The sequence below is a fragment of the Cardiocondyla obscurior genome, linkage group LG14 (assembly GCF_019399895.1).
Source record: "Cardiocondyla obscurior isolate alpha-2009 linkage group LG14, Cobs3.1, whole genome shotgun sequence".
Taxonomy (NCBI): domain Eukaryota; kingdom Metazoa; phylum Arthropoda; class Insecta; order Hymenoptera; family Formicidae; genus Cardiocondyla; species Cardiocondyla obscurior.
The window spans coordinates 3089017-3111457 of NC_091877.1; the positions used below are offsets into that span (position 1 = coordinate 3089017).

Below are 22441 nucleotides of genomic sequence, written 5' to 3' on the forward strand. Positions count from 1 at the left end.
ATTAATAATAGTAAAGAAATGATAAAAATGTAAATTTCGAAAAATTAAATCTGTAGGGTTGGGCGCGTTTTATTATTATCTATAGGTGTTAACCACTACGAAAAAGATCATCTTAGTTGAACCCAACTCCGTCCGCGTCGCTAACGGCGGGTGAGCGATGTCGACTATTGACGCTTGGTATAGTCTAGTACTCGCGATCACTCTAGTCGTCTGGTCGTCCGGCGAACGGGCTCTTATGTGCGAATTGTATTTATATTAATCTAAGTGCTAGTGCTGGCTACTTCTCAGACTTGGATACACCGCCAGGGTCTCCGCAAGTTCGACAAGTGCGCCGTACAACAATTCAAAGCGTCTCGTTTTCTCGAGGGAGGGATCGATCGTGAATCCCGGGACTCGTTTCTCGTCTACCTTACGTCATCAGTTTGTCGGCGAATGCAGGATGCCGCGACGCGATTTGCGGTGACTCGCTGATCAACACCGTTTGATTCTCCAGGCCGGCCATGAGTGCCGGTGATCTCGCCGAGTTCCGGACCTTCTGAGAGAAGAAAAGGATCGATCGTCCCGTGTTCCGCCTTGCCTAAAACGGTCATTATGCTCGCGCCGATCCGCGTGCGCCTGTTGCTGCCCCGCCGCACCATGAGCGATCCCGAGACGAGAGGTAATGACAGCACTTGATACTCTCCCTCCCCCGGCTCCCCGTCTCTCCTCCGCTTTTCCTCGCTGCGTAACATCGACGCGAGCGGCGTAGGTGTTTTATTTCCCTCCGCGGGAGAGAGAAAGAGAGAGATATATCGATGACGACAACCAAATGACATTAAACTCGCTTGCCGGTTTACGTTTATACTGTAACTCCTCGCGACGTCCTTCCGTTTTCGTCGTAGGTGTGAAGGGAGACAGAATGACGTCGCGGGTGAAGATTATCGGCGCCTTGGGGTGAATGGAGCGCTACTATTGTGTATCGCTGTCTCGGCGTTATTTTTATGTAATTATATATAGTTCCTGTTCCACTCGGGACGGAACTCCGCTTGAGGGCAAAGGGCGTAGTACCCCGCGACAAGACCGCGTCGTACACCTGCCGGCCCTTCCACTTCTCCTCTCTCGCGGCTCTGACATTTTCCGAGTTAAAACGCGTCTTGCGCAGCGAAATTGATCGAGCAACAAATCGCTTATCTGGCGCTCATTCTTGATCTTTTGTCGAAGGTAGACGAGCAACTTGCCGCTCGGCTTGACCGCCAATACCTCGTTAACTATAATTAGACATAAACGGATAATTCATCGCTTTTAGAACGCGCTCTTTAGGTTTTTTTTGTTGCCGCGTGAAACGAAAACTCAGGAGTCAATTCTCTTTTTCAGTAAGCAGTATCGCCTTCGATAACAGGAAGGAGAGATGGAACTCAGATTAACCGGGACCGCAAAAGAAATCTGTCTTGATATTTTCAAATGCTGTTCGTACTTCCTAATTTTTTTTTTTTTCTCTTTTCTTTTTGCGAATAATATTGTTATAGAATATATTTATAGAATATCGTTTAAACCGCTCTGAAAATTATAGAACGATCAGTCGTCTATTCGGATGCAATAATTACTACGTTCTTTTTGCAGCAGGAAGGTATCGGACTAATGGAAGTGCAAGATTAAGATTTCATGGTGAATGAATAAAAAATGAGGAGTCCGCAATTCGTTATTTATGAGGTCCGTTTTGGATACCTAGTCGTCTGAAGAGAATCGAAAAGTTTGGAATTATGGATCAAGACGTGGACGACTGCTGATAATAGCAAATGTTAATAGAGATCAAGATAATGAGACGTTTAACCATATTTCTTGTACAGATTGAAAATTTTTAATGCAGAAGACGTTTCAGCTGGCAGCAAGAACTGCGTTTAACTTTTGTTATCTTGATCTCTATTAATGTTTGTCGAATCGTAGACTTAATCTACTATTTTATTCTCGCGCAAAACTTCCGAGGGCAGGCAATTAACGTTTACCGGTTTAAATAATATTATCGAGGCCACAAGGCGATGCTTTTCGTTACGCGGGGAGGCGATTTTGCGCCTTGGGGTTCTGTGCTGTTATAAATAAATTTAGATAAGTCGCCACTTCGCTCTAGTCATGACTAGAACCAGGACGCCAAGTGCAAGCGAAGTGGAAAGCCGCGTTCGAGATGAGTTTTCGAGTGAATCCCGGCATATTAATTTGAGGACAGTCGTACATTCATTCTGTTAGGTCGACGATGCCGATGCGTTGATATAAGATAATAATAGTCATCTGTATTTACGCCGCGAACGTGCAGCCTAGGAAAAGTGCGAGTCTAGGCACGTCGAGGACGATATCCGTCGACAAATTAAGCTGAACATTTTGTGCTGAAAGCGTGACTACCCGAAAGTTCATCGGTTGTTAGAAAAGAAACGAAATGTTTAATTGAACGTGAATTCTACTTCCATCTACGCGCTGCAAATTGTTCTTTATGCGTGAAGAATTGCTCTTTAAAAAAATTTGATAATTTGAAACAATTTCTTCTTCTGTGTTGCGCAAACTTGAGATGCATCTGCGTCTTCGAGATGTAGATATGAATAAGTCGGACAGAATCGCATGTTTACACGCGCTGCAGACACGCGGGTCTTTCGTTCGTTCTGCTCAAATCATGCCGAGTGTCAATTAGCGATGCCGACGCGAGCGTTCTCGGCCGCACGCTGGAACGGGCCGGCACGTTAATTTTAGCGTAATGGATCGATCTAAGAGGAGGATGCGTTTTTAAATAGCCTCTCCCCTGAGAGATCTATCGTGCACTTGTTTCGGAACCGTACTGACGATGAAAATATATATCGCTTGTGTTGAGATCGTAATATCCGTTAAAATAAACGTAACGCGTACACCAGAAAATCGCCGTTGAAATTTGAAGCGAATAAGCTCGCTACGTGACGATATAAATCAGCATTATAGTGTGGTTTATCATCATAAAAAAGGTTCGGCTTCACGTCGAGTGGATTAATGAATCAGCATTGCGATAGGAGTAACTAACACGCGCGTGAACAATGTTTCTTTACATTTATCTTTATATTATCAAGTTGAAGAAAAAATTGTCATTATCGCGCCACGTAATTCTCATTAAAAAATTATCAAAATTTAATATAGTTTTTAACTGCATATAGCAGTTCGTGTAGCATTTACGTGCCGCTTACGTTCTCGCCATATAGTTTTCCTTCTGTTCGTGTCCCGATTGTATCTGTGCGCAAGATACCCGATAATTGTCTACAATTAACAACATGAATTGACCGTAGGATGCAACGAAGTCAGCTGAGGGACATCTCATCCTGGATGACGCGTCTGTTCCCGGAGCCTGGAGACGGTAGCAGTCGGACGGTCGAGGGATTCAAAATGTTCGGCTCGAGAAACAGCTCGGCCACCAGTACGTTTTACACGGATCTGGAAATCACGGAGGACAAGCAGGAACTTGAACAGGAGCAGGACGAACATTCCAAAGCGCCACATTTACCGGAGCAGAAAAGTACAACCAGCGAAAATGGAAACTCACAAGATTCGGATGCAGCAGCAACAGGTGTTGAGGAGCAACGATACGTCAGACATTCCTTCCACAGGATCGCAAGTTTCGGTGGCTTCCCGCGATTTCAGCCATTTGTCATGTCCGCTTCCACGCCCGCCGAATGCATTGATATCACGAGGCACGAGGAAACTTCTACGGAAACGTCCTATATTAAAATGTCGCATAGTGTTCTAGAATATAGAAGTAGCAGGTGTGTGAAAATTTGAACGAAAAGTTAATGCAACTAATATATTTTAAGTTTAACAAAATATAAAGCTTGTATTTTTTAACACAAACAGGTACGTAGCTTCGGAGAGGAGGTCTCATCAGTATACATTAGATACCTACGCGGTAAGCGAATCTGAGAGCGAGGAGGAGTCAGAAGAAGCGAGATCTTCGGAAACAGACTCCGCCATAGTGGCTGATCATACGGAAGAGTCAATATCAGAGCCTAAGTTGCTTACGAAGAAGGGTTCTCCCGATTCGAAGCGAAAGAAGGCCTTACGCGTTGCGCAAGAGTTACTAGCTACTGAAAAAAATTATGTCAACATTCTACATTTGATCGACCAAGTATTTCAATTCAGGGTTGATCAGGAAAACAGAGCACATCCGATGTTCCCTCCAGAGACTGTCCAGCACATGTTCTCAAATATTAAATCTATTTATAAATTTCACAACGATTTTCTATTACCGCAATTTGAGGAGAGAATGCAATGTTGGGACTCAAATCCGAAAATCGGTGACATAATGAAGAACTTTGCGCCATTCCTCAAGATGTATACAGAATATGTAAAAAATTTTGATTACGCAATGAATTTGATAAGCACTCTACAGAATAAGGTTCCCAGGTTTGCAGCGATTGTTAACGAAATTCAAAAGCTTGACGAATGTGCTAAATTATCATTAGCACACCACATGTTGAGTCCTATACAGAGGCTACCGCGATATGAATTACTCCTCAAGGATTATTTACGAAATCTAACTGAGGATAATCCAGATTACGAAGATACAAAAAGTAAGTCGATAAATTAATATAACTAAAACTGTATAAATTTTTGTGTATGTTCCGAAATATATATTTTAACGGGTTATTTATTGTGAAACATTTTTGTGATTTTACAGAAGCTTTGGAATTAGTGTCAACTGCCGCAAATCATACAAACGAAGCAATGAAAAAGATTGATAAATTTAAGAAGCTTTTGGAAATCCAAGAAAGTATATATGATGTAACTGATCTAGTCAGTGCGACTCGCGAACTAGTAAAAGAAGGACGTATAGTGAAAATCTCAGCGCGTAGTGGCGATCATCAGGAGAGACATTTATTTTTGGTAATTAATAATTAATAATTTATACATCGTTTATTAATGTTTGAGAAATATAAAAATATTCAATTGCAATTGCTTATCTCTTTCCAGTTTAGCGATTTATTATTACTCTGCTCAATAAGACTGATACCCGGTCCTATGTACCGATTAAGAGCTAAATTTTTGGTGGAAAATTTACAAGTAGTCGAAGGAGATAATCTAGAAACTGCAAACACGTTTTACGTAAGGGACGAAAATAAAAGCGTCGAATTGTATACGCATGGTGCAGCGGAAAAGGCAGCCTGGTTGGACGCACTATTCCAAACGATGCAAGAAATCATGAGACGCAAGGCCAGTTTGAAAACTGGAAGTAATGTTAAAACTTCTTTGGTCAAAGCTGACGACGTAACAAGGTGCATGGTTTGCGAGGTTATTTTTTCTGTGATGAAACGAAAGCATAATTGTCGGGCTTGTGGAATAGTGAGTATTGAGCGAGATTAAATCTCTGATTACAAATTATTTTGTAATGATAATTATTTATACGATATTTCTATTGTTTTGCAGGTGGTTTGTAGTAAATGCTCAAATCAGAAATTATTATTTGAAGACAATAAGAATATGAGAGTATGCAGGTTATGTCATGCCGCACTTACTCAACCGCTTACTAAATCACCGTCGTCACCGTCTGGACCAGTGCCAAGTTTGCTACAGGTATCGGCGAGTGCGCCATCAGTATTATCGGGATACCTGTTACTGAAAACGCAGGCCAGTAAGCCTTGGACAAAACGATGGTTCGCGTTGCATGTTGATTTCGTTCTATATTCGTTCAAATCGGAATCGGAGAGCATGGCCATGACAGCGACGCCTATGCCAGGCTTTATGGTTACGGAAGGTATAAAATTACCCGATGAAGACCCCTTAAACACGAAAGATCGGATAAGAGCATTCAAGATGCATCACTCGAGAAAATATTACTATCTTCAAGCGTCTTCTCAAGAGGACAAAGAGAAGTAAATACAGAAATTATTTAAACCATCTGCTTTCTTAGATAACTAAATAAATAAATGGAACTTAATATATTCTCCTGAATTTTTAGATGGATGAATGCATTGGAGTTGGCTACAAAGGCAGAACTACCTCATTTAATGCAGGTGGAAAACGAAAACGCACAAGAAAGTCAATCGATGAACGATGTACAATGAAAAACGAAAAAAAAAGTTCTCGTTACTCCTCCGTGGAGTACAGGGCCTCTAAACAACGTCTGTCACTCTTATTTAGAGCATAGGGCTCCGTTTTACAATTTTTTTTAACCATTATTATTTTCACGATGATGGTTATCAATTAATCACTAGAGAATGGTCTTAAAGGCAGTAGTAAGAGAAGGCTGTAATTCTTTTACGGCCTAAAATACTCTTGGGGAATCGCCACTTCCGAGAGGATAGCGAATAAAGCCTTGTCGATTTTCGGATGGATTTAAACTCGAATCCTCTGAGCAGCGCGCGGTCTTATTGCGCTATGATCGCCTCGTATGTACAATGAATATTCGTACCTTTGTATCAACCAAACTAGCCAATTTTTTACTACTGTATTCGTAAATAAGAAGACGATATGGCAATGTAAGATAATCGTTAGTGGTTAATTAGCTATATTTAAAATGACGTTAACTTATGTTTTATATATATATATATTATATATATATTGTTATTAGTATATATATATTACAAGAGAGAAATCGAGTCAATAGCGGCCATCGCCGAAAAACGCTTGTTGTTTTGTATAATGTTCTGTTATAGTATATTTATATATATGTCTCGTTCTATCACGATACGCTGTGCTGACCGTAATATGCAATGGAAGTTGATACATCGCAACGCTTTGAAAAGTTAATTATGTGCTTCAGTGATAGTGTGTTATTTAACGCGTCTACTAATGTGAGCGCGCGCGTGCAAAATCGCGTTTTTTATTAAAATTGATTTTATCAAATATGCAATAGATTCGATAGTTTTATCAATAAATTTATTCCGTCAATTAAAAATTTTATAGCTTTTAAATACTACTTAGTAGTTCCTATCTAGCGTTACAGACTATCGCAATAACTACAAATTTTATTACATTTACTAGAGGCATTTTGGCACAAAAGTGCATTCGCATATCTACCGATTATTCCGCATCTGTGCATTTATCACGTTTCTTGAACTGCACATACAAATCGTCAGCTGCGTACGTGAAATGGCATTAATGTCATTTAAAACATCCTTGTTGTTCGTTTAGCAGACGTAGCAGAGAGTGTGATTCGAGAAGTTCGTGATTAACGTCACTTTTGCAATTAGTAAAAGTAAAAATAATACCATAAAAAAAAAAAATTAAGACGATTATTGTGTAAATTTATATGTCGAGTTGATATACGTGTATAAAAAGAAAATTATGACATATCTCTTTTTTATGTGATATACATTTTTTATAATCGACCTACGTTATTAGAGCCTAATATCGAATGCCAAAGATGCACAGAACTTTTTATGTTCTCTCTGTTCTCAATGGAATAAAGTTTTGCAAATTAGAATATTTAGAATTTTCTGTTTCTTATACATTTATTTTTTTTATTATCAACCTAAAGCCTGGTGTGATAAGCATATACGCAGTAGATCCTTTCTCTTGCATAATCCCAAAATTCCTTTTCCCATAAATAATATCTATATTTTTTAAAAAAGCAATTGTGTGAAAAATGAACAAAATCGCAAGTACGACTACCGTATTCTGGATCGGTAAAAGCTCGTAAATGTGAAATGCACATGAAAAATGACGAAGGATACTTCAACACATTTTTTTAACACAATTTTCTTATCATTTTTAACATCGCATTTGTTTTATATTCTTACCTTGAAACAGAATATCGTTGTAACTGTTATTGATGCTACAGTATGAATGTGTAACATTTATCATTTATGCGTATTTGAGCGTAAAATAAATTGATAACATACACGTTAAGTGACATACATTGCACATTAATCAGATAAGATAAGCGTAGCAAGTTTTGTGTATATATATATGTATACATATATACTTATTTGTGCCAGTCCAGACGCAGGTGTAATCTACGACACTTCTTTCTCCAGCTAAACTATATAGTAAGTATTACAGTCGCAATTTCTTTTTAAACTTTTTATATTAACGGAACGTTGCAGCATAATTTTAGAAACTTGTAATTATATCTGAATTATTTCTTAATTCATGACAAGCATTTTAACTTATATATTTTATTAATTTAAACATTTACAGCGCATTCTTCTACTAAAATGACGTACTTAGTGTTTGCTTTAATCATTATGGTCGCTACCAACGGCGTAATGACTGCTCCTAGTGTCGCGGATTCTAAGGCTGTATGTTCTCCTTGGCTCGGATACGTAAGTATATGATACAAAATAAAGACAAAATAGCTTGACTTATTTTTAAATTTAAAATTATGTTCACGTTTTATATAATTTTAACTAATTTTAATTTTAATTATCGTTATAATAATAAATTATAGTGTCAGACTACCGGGGAATGCTGCCGTGACTTACTCTGCATGGGGTATTCACTTAAATGTGTACCCGGAAAAATTGCAAACGATAACAGGCCTGTCGGAGATGGACCGTTTCCCCCAAAATATTAAAACGAGAAAAATTCAACGCTGACGTTAAATGCTGGAAGAATAAAAATAAGAATGTGCAAACCATTTAATTATTACATTAAAAGACATTCAAATAACTCAAGACAGTTATTCAATTTCTAAAATAAAGTATCGGTTATAAAAACATCGCGTGTATAGAGATTGATTCTTTAATTATTTCCCATGTGACTTTCCCCGATACCCAAGTGAGAACGTCTACAATCTGGCATTATATCTTTATCTCAATCAGGAAAGAGATAGATCAGGTCGTCGGCCCGCGAAATCATTTCTTCAAGTAGTACAATCGATCGTTTTTCGGACGCGCGTCGTTGGGCACATTTTCGTAATGAGCGGCCAAAATTATCGATGAGTGCTGTCTGTTGGCTCATCGGTGATAATAGCGCGGCACCAGCAACGCCTCTCACCCGCGACGCAGGGTGGAATTGACGAAGAAGAAGAAGAAAAAAAAAAGCGGGTCCCGGTTCGAAAGAAGCGGTGGCCGAACGGGACGCGAGGTGAGAACGAGGGCAACGTCGTTGGAGGGCGAGGAGTAAAGGACGAGCAATGCTGTTAAGTCGTATGTCGAGTGATGCCAAAGTTAAATATAAATGCGGGCCGTGAGAGAGAAAGAGAGAGAGAGAGAGACGAAGCGTCGCGACGCCCATCCTGGATCGATGATCCAGCACCGGGGCCAGTCTCTCTGTGGTTCGCGTCGCGAGATCCACCATAGGAATCTTCCTCCCTTTCTCTCTCTCTTCTACTTAACATTTCGCCAACACCTTGGTCTATCAATCGCGACACAAGTTCCTTATCCGCGATCGGCTTTCAACCGTGAGTTTCACAGTGTATCTTCAAGAAAAGAACAAAAGTGCGAATTACTTTCGGAGTAGAATTTAATTTTCATTGAGGAGATTGAACGGGCATCGATATATATCTAGCTGGGTCGAAAGTTCCTTCAATTTGCCGGTAACTTGTGTTACGTGGCTTCTGGGATAATTCAATTATAATTTTACTACTTTAAATTGTTCAGTAAACTTTTTTTCAAAGATATAAAGTTTTCCCTTGTAAGATTAAATAATATCTATTCAAGTTATTGTTGTTAAAATTATGATTGAGAGATCTTGGAATATCCTATGTTCTACAAGTCGCATGTGGGTGGTTTGCTTGCGTATGCGACGGTCACGGATGATTGCGTAATTTATATATTGATCGTCATATTAAAATGATTTTATTTTAATTCGTTACTTACGATACTGGGATTTTATCTTTTAACCCAAGATTCTGTGCTTTCTCTACCGCTATTAATAAAACGAGCCGTACGATAATTTTAATGTTCCACGCAATATTAATCTGATAAACAAATTTCTCATAGTCATCAAACAAAATTGTAAGTAAAATGATATAAAAAAAAATTCTCCATAGTCAGGTATATTTCTTTGATCCAGAGCGAGAATTGTTTTCAATTTGTTTTTTTTTTTTAATAAAGTTTTAGAGTACCTATTTCATCTAAGAATCTATAAATAGATAAACTTTGCGCAACACACCAATAATACAAAGTCAAGTTTAATGAATTCTCTTGAAATAGCCGAAGAGAATAATGCAACAAATGAAACTCGCATCGAAGCTGAGTGATCGCGAAGCTCATTCAATGATATGTAAAATTCTACGTTCGTAACGTGATCGCCGATAATGTTGCGAGGTTGATAAATGAGGGTGAGCGCCAATAATAATTGCCGAGCAACAAGCTAGTGCGGACGATTCTGTCAGCGACATTCATTTCGAACGTCGACTATTTCTGATCATCAATTTAGAGAGATCTTATTTTTGGATGCAGCATCCGAGGTCCAGGATCCAGCCGGCCGTTAACGTTCGACTGGCCTGTTGATCCGTTCTCGCATTAAATTTTTCAGCAATCTAACTCCGAGCTCTTTACTTTAGTTTTATTTTGCGTGACCAAGATCATAATTTCGGTATTTAAGTAACAAACAATTTGCTGCCACTATTAACATTCTAACATTAACGTCTACTATATATTGTATATATATATATATTTTTTTTTTTTTAATTATTTGCCAATAATAATATTAATACAAGTATTGGATAAATAAATATAAATATATATAAATTAATTTAATTATTTTAAGGCAGAAAATCAGGGAAGAAGCTGTGACACTTATCGGGAGATTTATGAGCGAGATAGATCGTTGCTTTTCATATCTTAAAGATTGCGTTTGTCAGGTGATTACGTTCCGCAGTCCACGTGTGCGGTCAACCCGGCGCGGCCGCGATAGACGATTACAGCTGTTAATATCCGTGTCAGTTGCCGAAATACCCGACGCAGTCATTGCGAATATACCTGCCGGCTTGTCGGGCGCGTGTATAAACGCCATGTCGATCGGAAATAGAAATAGCACTATATTTAGCCGGCCTACACTCGCGGTATCTGGCTAAAAAGCACAAGACTTTTCGTCTACGTGCGTTTAGACCGCACAACGGACTTCCCCTTTCGATTTAACGGCGCGTAAAGTAGCTCTAAACAATAGAAGGAAGCGTAGAAATAGCTCTCGTTGCACGTGTCGCTAGAGACTTCGAGAGGTAGCGAGAACGACTTGAAAATCCCGACATTGTTATCTCGTATAATGTACTCGCCGGAAAGAGAACGATTTTTTTTTCCCCAGAATTCCTAACGCTTCGTAAAAACTGCGTAAGTTGAGATGCAATAATTGTGGCCCGAGAGGAGCGTGACGCATTTGATACGTCTGGCCGAAATTAAATAGACGTCGAAATTGAATAGATATAGTCTGCCGTTTTCGCAGCTGCCAAGATCTGGCGGTATCAACGAACTCTACGGTCGAGATTAGTCGAAACGCATCTCGATAGATTTCCGAAAGGTACAAAGCGGCCGCTCAAGCCGCATCTTGTCGCTAAAATTGATAGATATTCTCAAAATTTTCCTACGTTACACCTGACAGCCGCAATAATAGAAATCCAACTGTTTCATTGGTTCGGTGCCGTGGCTATTTATTATATACCTTCTGTTCTCTCTCTCTATCTTTCTCTCGCGTGCTTGCGTTCTCCCTGACATTTTGATAATTACACGCGGATACCATTATTTCCGCATTAGTGTGCAAAAGTTCATAGGTATACATACGTACGAGCCGGCACTCACCTATTTCGAGAAACTTTTGGCCATGTGCCACGTAGAATAGCCGACGCTATTATGCGACCCGGAGTTCACTTGTCTTAAGGTTCATCCGTGGGCTTTTGTTTTTCCAAAAATATTCACTGTCAGTCAGACGTCAGACTCGTGTCTCGTCACTTGCCCATCGGTACGATGTTCCGCGATTTTACTCAGTACGCGAGTTGAAATTTTACAGAGAAATACACGTTCGATTGATCAGCATTCAATTTAAAAATTAGACCGACTAACATTGAAATGTTATTTACCTAATATAAAACTCGTTTAAATACAGGCTTAGAGATGCGACCTACCGCTTCGACTAAAAATGCAGTCAAAATTAAATATCTAATTGTAATTAAATTACATTGATATGATGATAATTTCGGGTAATTAACTGAATCGTTCTTTTCGTTACAGCGATGTTAGCTTATAAGCGAGGCGAAATGGGCAACAGTTGAAGCGGTCAGAAATGTCGCAGCATCCGTCGAGACCACCCGGGGGTGGCTATGTACCCCCGGCTAGTTGGTCAGGGCGACCTAACGCGCCAAGTCCCTTCAGACCCGCTTCGCCGTACACGCCCTCGTCGTCGCCTCATTCGCAGGGTCGAATTCATCGCGGACCTCCGACGCCGGTCCATCCGGCTCATCCCGTTTCGCCGCTCGTTTATCCCGGAATAATGATGCACCCGATGAGCCCGGTGCCGATCGGGATGCCGATCTCACCCGGGATGTCGCCCGTTTTTGGCTGCCCGACTTCCGGTTACATTCAATGTCCAAGACCGCGGTGGCCCTCGCCGATTCCTATGAGCGGTCAGGCGCTGAGACCATTCATACCGACGCAAGTATGTGTTCTCGTAACAAGAAATCGCGTCGGTAGCGTTTCGTCAATGTACGTCTTCGTTATTGTGGTACTCGTCGATTTTTTTTTTTTTTTAATTTGTTTTTTTTTTTTTTTAATTTCTTTTTAAGTAATATTTATTTTAAATGACGTTTATGCCCATAATAACAAAGATTTCTAGCGACGATAGAAAGAAACACGAGATATTAATGTTGAAACGTTATTTCGCGGCGATTTGCAGAGTTCTTTTAGAAGCGATTCGGCATCGCCGGTACCGTGCGCGCCGCCGGAATATCTGATAGCACCCTACAGATCAGGGGATTACGAGTACATCGGCGTGCCCTTAGACCACACGCAGACCGACGAGGAAAGCAGCGGTCCCAGCACGGCCGAAATCATCGCCAGCCAGAGCCAAGACTACGTGGACGAAAAACTCGCCGAGTATCAAGCTACGATCCAACAACTGCAGGGTAAGTTTTATGAAATCCGTGGTAATCGATTCGTTTCGCGATGGAATCGTATCGGTCACGTTACGGAACGCCCAATGGACTATCATTAAACCCTCCCTGATTCTCCTATAAAACCCTTAATTATAGCCTATCTCCCGATCCAAATCGCGTGGCGCGCGTAGTTGTGCACGCAAATCTCGACGATGGAGATGTGAGTGGCGGGATTGTGTGTCACGTTTGTACGCACGTTACGAAGAGGGCCTATAAAATTCTCGTCGACTTCCATTAGGGTGAAACGTCATCCGGAATTTATTTCTCCCATATTCCCCTGTACGTTTTGTCGAAGCTATTTTGATATTTCGCGGAAATCGTAACATAAAATTTTGCGCGAATAAAATACGTGCAGTTCCTCGCTATTTTAGAAATAATAAAATTGACGCGCGACGAAAGAGTAAAATTAAAATTAGTTCGGCAAGTGTCTTAGCGAGTGTCGCGCCGGTCGTGTTTGAAAATAAATATTATACGGATTTAGAGGTAAATCTTTATCCCCGGATTTATTGCAAAAAGTAAAAGGAGAGAATCCGTCGAGGATGCTTTCACAATGCGTGCCATTCGCAGGCTCGCAATTCGTCGTGCGCATCGCATACTTGTCGAATCGAACTCTGGTGCAAGGGAAAATAGGATAGAATCCACGGAGACGTAAACGAGTTAAAAATAGATGTGACGAACACCTGCCGCACCGTTCGCAATCGTTACGTTCGCTTTTCCTGTCAGAGACACATCGCTGTCGGCCCCTGGGCGAATCACCTACAGATTGATAGCGCAACGGCCATCCTCGATACACAGATACGTGCCCCAGAATTTACGTCTCGAGAATTCGCGATCCGACTTGGTCTCTATTAAGTCGGAAAAAGAAAAAAAAGAAGAAAAAAAAAAAAGTAAAGTAGCTGTTCATGTTACCGTGCCTATTAGCGTAATTGAAATAAACCACGAAGAAACTACAGAGCAGATAAATAAAATAATTTTTTTTTTTATATTTAAATACAATTACATACTAATAAACAAACGTCTTAATTAATGGAACGACGATTGGAATTTGACTATTAATAGATTGCAACGAGCTCATTAAAATTTGTACCGCGTGCCTTTCACACGTGCTCAATAAATCATTCAGCTTCCGCGGAAGCGAATCCAGTTCGCGGAGATAAATCCGCGCAAAATTGACATCTCGCCGGCCGATTAAATTCAACACTAAGGTAACTCGATTTACGAGTTGATGATCGCGTGCCCGATTAAGATGCGGAAATGCTCTGTAATTGCGGGGACCGCTTTGCCGCAGATTGCAGCGTGTCAGAACGATGCTCGCGCGAATCAAGCCGACGAGTGATTCGCGACATTAATGATCGTGTTATAAAATCGTTGCTTATTACATCGATTATTTGCAAATAAGAATTATTCGCTCAAGGCGGTATAATTACAAACGGTCGCATGATAATTCTCGCGCGGAATGACTAAACGATAATAATCTAACTGCATGTAAAACGTAATTTCATCGATTCTTATATTACAACGTGAACATCGATTAACTTTGTCGATTATTTGAATTTTTCGATCGATCCCTCACGTAATCGACTGATTGCTCTGACACACAACTTTCCAGAATATTTTTATCTTTTAAGAGACTTAAGCTTCTTTATTATGCCGCGATGTCAAACAGTCTTAGGCTACTCGAGTTCCGTCTTCCGACGTCGGTATGTTTTTCTTTACGTCTTGACTCCGCCGTGGAAAAGGATTAACACCGTATAAGAAAAATAAACAACTCTAATAAATTTCCGTTTCTTCCTCCTCGCGATAATTCTTTCAACTTATCCTTCAGAAATTTAAACTTTTAAAAATTAAGGCTTAGGTCATCTTTAAAGAAAAGTTCTGTGCACCTCTCGCATTCGTAACGCTAAAAACTTTCTTATGTATTATACCGAATCACGCATGCCGCAACATTTACTCAACAATCGCATAATTATCGATTAATTAAGTCGAAAGTTTCCCTTCGTGAGAGAGACAGCACCTGAAACGACCGCATTGACGATCGACGAGCTAGTCAATCTAATAGTCTTTCTGTAGATAGATTTAAGAGATTAAAGGCCAGAATAAAAAAAAAAAAAAAAAAAAAAAAAAGAGAGAGAGAATATCAAGAGAAGATGGAATAAAATTTAATCGAACGAGAAAAGTGGAACCTCAAAAGACAAGCCGCGGAAGGGACCCGCGGTTTATTTAAGACCTCGAGAGTAAGAGGAGAGATCGGATGTAAATGCGAACGAACCGAAGAAGTGGAGGAGCCTACGGAATCACGGAAAGGTCGAGTTTTGCTTTCAATACAGAGTTTTCGTCCTCGTTGTCCCATGACGGGTAACATCACGTCATCGTTGCCGGCAGGCAAGTGGGAACGGTGGCGGTACGAGACTACGAGGAGGACGAGGTGGAGGAGACGGAAGGAGGAGGAGGTGGAGGTCTCAGCAGGCCGGTAGTATCGAACCGGCGCCCGTCGCGCACGGTCATACCGTGTACATTCCGTACTTGTACATTCCATGCGCGCGCACTCCGCCGTGATGGGTGCTGAGGAAAAATCAGCCCTCGGTGTACTCGTAAGCAAGGCTGCGACTCGCCGACGCGATTGATAAGACGACTCGACGTATTTGCAACCGTTCGCACGCGCTCTTGACAGCCGTCGAAACGGAACAGGTGACGCGAAAGCGGCATACGCAGCCGAACGCAAGGGGTGTGGTGTCGGGAGAACAGGTGTTGGGGGTTAGGTCGAGTTTTCAGGTGTAAAATTAATACGGGAGGAAAGAGGGAAGGATCGGGCTTGACGTGCGGGCTCGATAAGCGAGATACGGTTAATGACTCCTGGGAATAAAGGAAAAGTTAAAAGCGATGAAGTAAAAGGACGAGCGACGTCTCGAATATGTCGCAAACGACACCGCCTAAAGGTACACCGCCGAGGGCGGACAGCCCCGGCGGTGGTGGCGTCGACGGTGGCGGTAGTCCGAGGACGCCACGTGGGAGCCGGCTGCGAGATCGGGTAAACTTTTTCGAGCAGATCTGGTCAGCTGGACGCAGTTCCAGCACCGACGATTTAGAAGATTCGGACGCGCGCAGATTGTCATTTCGGTCACCGGCACACCGGCCGTCTTCCAGAGCGAGCGACTCCTCGTTCGAGGAAAGTTTCGAGAGATTGGTGGAAGAAGGGGAGCTGAACGGCGCCAAGGTCGTGAAATTTGAGAAAATCACCGTGAAAAAGACCGTACGCGAGATCAGTTCGAGTAGCTGTGACCCCGGTGTCGTCCAGCAACGCGCTTTGACGGAATCGAGCAGGACTCCCAGCGAGGAGCGCGTCCTCGAGGACTCGGCTTATCAGAGCCACGGCGTGCAAAGTCACGGCAGCAAGTCCAGCTCGGTTACTTCTTTCACCAGGTTCCCCTCGGAGGAAAGCTTGTCGCAAAGGAGATGCAGCAGTCCCCGGGTCCAGCACTTGGGCCCAGACGAACGGCCGCCCTCGGAGTGGTACGCCGAGTACCGCAATCAGAGCTTCCAAAACGTCGCCGCGAGAATCGAATACGTACGCAGTAGAAGCGAGTACGACGCACACATCGCCGAAATTAAAGGTACAGCTGCTATTTGGCCGGAAAGGCGAGAATCTAGGCCGATGTCGATTATTCTTCTAGCCTCCACCACGTTTCCCTCGATATTTTCGACGCCGGCGAGATTCACCCGCGATAGTCTCGCTTGACAACTACCGGAAATTTTGCCGCCCGAACGTTTCGATAACGCCGCTCATCGACGTTCAATAGAATATCACTTAACAGCTAAGCGAAAACTTATATCTCTTCCGAAAAATCGAAGCGAACCTCTCGCGGAGATAACTTTTCTTGTTTACGATTCGTTCTAACGGCTTGGATAAAAAAAACAAATATATATATATCTCTACAACAAAACGATAATCATTTACGGAATAATTGCGTAATCTTCGCTATATCATTCGCACACTTTCGTACGACTTGGCTGCGTATGAAACTTAATGCGTCTCGTAACGCGCGCTAGTGTAATAGTCAACGACGATCGTAGGAACCTCGGTTCAAGGCTATCTTTCTAGCTCGGTCTTTTATCCATTCTCTTGTACTACGAGAATCCTTTGCGATAGATAACTCTCAAAGTTTCGTCGCCGTATAATCTCGCTGGACGATAAAATAATCGGATGTGCCGAGGTGCGGACTCGTTGGAAAGGGAAACGCATCGCGTTCGAAATACGTGAATTCTCGTATAAGCGAAAGGTTGATTATCCGTCGCATTAATGACCCGCGAATCGAGAACTGTTGCGGGCGGGCTCGTTTCCCAGCACTCCCGCATACTGCGATTTGCTTGACAGGCCACGTGCGCGCCGCACGAGCACAACATGCGATCTTGCCTCGTCGTTTATACGAAATACCAATTACCAAGCAATTAAGAAACAATTTCGCGAGCAAACAGTTAATCGGCGGGATTAACGAAGAGCGATACGTATTAACGAGTCTAAATAGTAAAGGTCCCTCGAGTGGGAAGGTTTGCTCGCCGTGAACTCCCGATAGATTTTTAAAAACCGTAGTCTGCGACAGTAACTTAACTGCGCTAAGAATATTTAGTAATTAAATTTCTAAAAAGGGGCCATTTGATCGTTAACTCGATACGCGCGCGTCGAAGGGACCTTTTCTTTTTTTTTTGTTTTCACTTCCATTCCGTTTATCAGATTATTTATTAATATTATCTATGCGATATCGCTCTATCGATCAACGTATATTTGACACGCTAAGCTGCAAATTAAATGCCAAACGGCACCTTTCCATAAAGACTAGATATATTTGTACGTCTGATAAATCGCCCGAGTTATCGTATGAATGTCAAGGCCATTGCTTGGTTATCTTTCATCTCAGGGCTGGCTTTTCGATTGGTGTACAGAGTCGTTAAAACGGTTTCACTGGTCAGACAGCGAAGTAGGTCAACGCTTGACGATCCGACTTTACCGAGATCGGATTGTTATCGAAGAAAACGGCTTCTCTATCGTGTGACAATTTAATATGTTTTGCATACAATCGTTAGCATACTCCCGCATTGTATGTTAAAAAATTTCAAAGTGTTTTATTGGAAGAAAAAAGAAAAAAAAAAAATTTAATCGTAAATTTTTCGTAACGCTCACCCTCGTTGCATTTTCCAGCGACAATTAACGAGCGACGTTTTTCTCGGAATAAAGTGCAGTATTGATTCTCGCGTACGACATTGATTTACGTACCAGTAAAAATGATTCGTGCCTGCGAATTGTCGTTTTCCATTACATAAAACTTCTCTGCCTATTTTCTGTCAGCTGATAATTAGTTTGCCGTGCGTAAAACGTTTTCTTAATTTCCGTTTAACATTTTCACGCCCGGTAAAATAATCACTCTCCGTCGATCTTAGAGCCGGTTTATTTTTCGTTGCTGAATCATGAACGCGCATAGAGACGCGTTGTTCTAATCTACAAAACATTTTCGCGCCCGTATTTATAGCGCGTTGAGCAACGTAAACACAGTTAAATGCTAAATCGGTAAGATATTGTCGTAATTAGCACGTAATTATTTTTAAACGTATTTTATTAAACTCGAGACGAGCGCATAACCGCAGCTCCCTACCTTTTAACTCGTCGTGCGTTCACGCGCGCCGACCGTTGCTTATTTAAATTTAATGAGTCACCCCAATTGCATAACGTATTATCATTCAGATATCCTAATGACGGCGCTCGATTATACAAAACGTACGTGTACCAAGTTGAGATTTGTTTGGCTACCTTTCATAATTTATCCCGTCTCGTCCGAGAAGACACGGTCTGACCTCATCCTCAGGAACTTGTCCCACTTTATTGGCTCCCTCCTCCCCCCCCGTTCCCTCCTCCTCCAGAAACCGGACATCTCAGATGCTCTCGTCTCGAATGCCTGTCGTAATATTGGTACGACGACCACAGGCGTGATCACGAAATTATTCCATGGTATATGCCTATTTGCGTAACGATTAGGGATATATCGCTGGCACGGGACCAGTTTTTACTGTGTCCCATGCAAGATTATAAATAACGAGTGTCCGAACTCTCCGAAATTTGCCGTTCAACTATTCCAAGGCATACGTCGCTTTATTTTTTAACAAATGAAAAGAAATCGCTCCCTTTCCCTCCGCGCGTACGCTGCCTGTACGTATAGCCGCGTACCTTTCTTTGCATTTCCGGCTCAGCGATTTACTCGCACGACAGCGACGGTCTGACAAGTTCACGAACTCCCTAATACCCTGAGCTTGAGATGAATCTATGCGCTCGGCTAATGGTGTTGGTGGATCCACCAGATACCCCATTCGGGAACGGGCACGCGACTGTCTCCGGTTGCTTTAAACGGCCGATGTCTATTTACGTTTTCTTGATCGCGCGACCGGTTGAACCATCACGACAAGCAATCGCTTAGCGTGGTGAAACGTTAAAAGCGATTTGACCTCCGCGAGTTGATCGTTCCGGTTCAAAGTTTCCCTATCGATCCGCGCTATGTCGTTAATCCTTCCTCCGCCGGGCTACCTGCTTGTGTAAAAATAAATTGATCGCAGCCGAGAGTCAGCCACGTGATACGAACTTGCGAATGATAACGCGAGGAAGTGAAAGTCAATTTCGACTATCAGTTGCAATTTTCGTTATAGACTTTGTAATAAACCTGCGACGTTTTTAAAATTAGAACTGTCTGTCTATTTGCGAATGCCACATTTATTTCGGATCTAAATTACTTGCTGCACGATAAGAAAAATGATAATAAAGCTGGTTAATATTGAAATAAAGATTACTGAAAGTTAATTAAGAAGAAAAAAAAAAAATGTTTTTGTTGTTCGTTAGGCGAGCTAAAAGTCGCAGAAAATTCGGAAGTTTATTCAAGTTCACCCAGGAAAGCGTTTGAGTAAAGATATGAATTTTAAAACACCCCGCATTTGTTCTGGTTCCTTAACCCGTAAACTTTCATTCGTGGCAAATACGTAATGGCTAAAGTTTCCTGTTGCTACGTTGATTTTTACAGTCGCACGGGTACCTTCCGTGACGCCGTGTAATGAGACCCATTAATATATGGTTTAGCTTAGCCCTTGCCTATCTTTTTCTCTCTCTCTCTCTCTCTCTCTTTTTTTTTTTTTTTTTTCTTTTGGCAGTTACTCACAGACAAACACGTGAACAAACGTACGAGTGCTCTGCCATCCGGAATTGTCACGAAAAGAAATCACGACATTTGGTATAGAATCGTCTGAAATTAAACTTATGTAATCGATATCTCATATTTCTTCTTATGATGATCATGCAATGCATTTATTTTTCATATATAGAATTATTTAAAATAATATTTTAAAGTTAACAGAAAGTGACCAACTAAATTTTAAGAATCAGTTTCAAAAAGATAAGTCGCACACAGTGACATTCGATATTTTTACTTTTCTATATAATACAAGCGAAAATTATGCGGTTTTTTTTGTAACAAAACTGATAAAATTTTTTAATTTTCGCAAATAAAATACGAATAGAATTTCTGAATATTTATTTATGAAACAGCCACGAATAATAAGAAATAAAAATTAAAAGCACGTGAGAAAGAGTGAGAAAGAGATAAGGATAGAAGCAAGGAAGATATATGGTCGATATTGAGGTCGAGACAGCTGATTAATGTTACTGTATCCCTGCTATCAATATTCCGCGATCAATATCTCTCAATTGCAGTAACTGAACCTGTTACTCCGCGAGAAAAAATTTGAGCAACGATACAAAATGCACGTGTGTGGAAACAGTTTGGACGATTACGCAGGTAGCATTTCACTCTCATAACACCGATGACATAATCGCAGATTATTTTGTCCCAGAATCCTGAACGTTATTCACGAAGGCGAGAGCGGCGTGCGCATTATCGAATAACATTTCCGCTCGTTTAAAACGATATTTATTTTGGATGTCGTTGGCGGACGTGAGTGCTTGACAAACATCGTGCAAAATTCACTTTACGCGATGCAATTTCGGATATTTTCGCATGCGAGAGTAGATTTAATGAACAGTTTCTTTTTATTTCCCATGCACATCCGCGCTTCCGATTGACTGAATTTAAAATTAGAAATGATACAAACGCGAACGCTTCTTACAAATGGTTAAAACGACACACTAGATCAAATGACGTCTTACGTGAATGAATCATACGAATCAAGATTGATTCTCAACTCAATGTAATCGTATCGTCGTAATCAAGCGCGTAATTGCCGAAACTAATTAATGCTCGAACATCCGCTAAGCGCGCGCTATTTTTTAAGAGACTACCCACCTACAAATTGTGAAAAAAAAAAAGTCATGCGACTTTTAAAAATAAAATCTTTATATTAAAATCTTTATTTATATTAAAATCTCTCGTATTCCGTAACGTTCTCTGACAATTAATGACTTAATTTCTGTTAATTTGCACGATGTTAATTTTGATATTAACGGTAACGCGAGTGCGAACGTGAAAATTATGTAATCAACCGCAACAATTACGGAGACTACATATTTCGACGAACGATTTACCGTAACCATGACACTCGCAATGAATGTTAATGGGAACGCGTGGGAATATCCTGCCTTTTCAATGTTACTGGACTGCACTACGACGCAATGATCTTTAACTTTCGCCCACATCCCCGTGGCGATCAAATATCGAGCGCGGATAAAAGCCGGCGATAGCAATTTCTTACAGTATCCCATATATCGCGAGAGTTCAATAGGTCATTATTTCTCATATAGCTGCTACTGCAACGTCAGCAAATTCCGCGAACTTTCCTCGTCCTCATAACGTAGTTTTTATAGCTTTTGATAATTAGTACTTTACAATCGGCGTTTTCGTTATCTTTATAGGCACGTGCGAGTTTCGAGATTATGCTCTCGTTAATCTTATCGAAAGGTACAAATTCGCGACCACGTCGAAAGAATTCTTTTAAAGATTTTTTTTTTATTTTTTTTAAGGCAAAGTTCAACTTTACCTTCATTGACATTCGCACGTGTATACATATATATATATATTTCTGAAAGAAATTTTTGTGTCTATGAAAAATATTTACGGACGTGCGCGAGGAGAGAGAAAATGTGATTTATGCGAGCGAGGGTGAGATCAAAAGAATGAAAATCACCGGCGATTCTCCGATTCCTAAATAAAGCGAACTGGATTGAATGAAACGATGTGTCTTGGCTAATTACTAGCAGTTCCGCTGATTATAATCGCGCCTAGTGTTGAAGCGCGATAAAAAGGAACGTTGTTTCAGGGGAATGATATATCGATGGTGACATCAAACGCCGCGCCGTTTTATTTCGGGATTCGCATATTTTTGCTTCCAGGAACCGTTGTAATGTCATTTCGTAAGCGCACGTGCGTCAATAATAAAAAAAAAAAG

The 22441-nt window shown here is 41.1% G+C and overlaps 2 protein-coding genes across 15 annotated transcripts in view; both read left to right on the forward strand.

The window, feature by feature from the left end:
• Window positions 1-188: 188 nt before the first annotated feature.
• Window positions 189-7407, forward strand: LOC139107916 (FYVE, RhoGEF and PH domain-containing protein 4). 4 transcript variants are annotated; one of them, XM_070665828.1, is made up of 7 exons: window positions 189-658; window positions 3276-3749; window positions 3838-4553; window positions 4661-4866; window positions 4954-5322; window positions 5407-5852; window positions 5939-7407. In XM_070665828.1, the coding sequence occupies exons 2-7, from the start codon at window positions 3277-3279 to the stop codon at window positions 6042-6044; spliced, it is 2316 nt and encodes a 771-aa protein (XP_070521929.1). In that variant the 5' UTR covers window positions 189-658; window position 3276; the 3' UTR covers window positions 6045-7407. The 4 variants fall into 4 exon arrangements, with proteins under 4 accessions (XP_070521929.1, XP_070521928.1, XP_070521927.1 ...); XM_070665827.1 differs by lacking the exon at window positions 189-658 and adding an exon at window positions 1646-1777; XM_070665826.1 differs by lacking the exon at window positions 189-658 and adding an exon at window positions 1670-1689.
• Window positions 7408-12092: 4685 nt separating this feature from the next.
• Window positions 12093-22441, forward strand: part of Msp300 (Muscle-specific protein 300 kDa) — an 85149-nt gene continuing 74800 nt past the window's right edge. For 6 of the 11 annotated variants that reach the window (XM_070665790.1, XM_070665793.1, XM_070665794.1 and 3 more), the window contains exon 1: window positions 15496-16623. In XM_070665790.1, the coding sequence (XP_070521891.1) occupies window positions 15924-16623 (700 nt within the window). In that variant the 5' untranslated portion in view covers window positions 15496-15923. Of the gene's footprint in view, window positions 12517-12753; window positions 12983-15475; window positions 16624-22441 lie in introns of those variants that run through there. The other 5 variants (XM_070665795.1, XM_070665799.1, XM_070665800.1 and 2 more) reach the window with 5 other exon arrangements.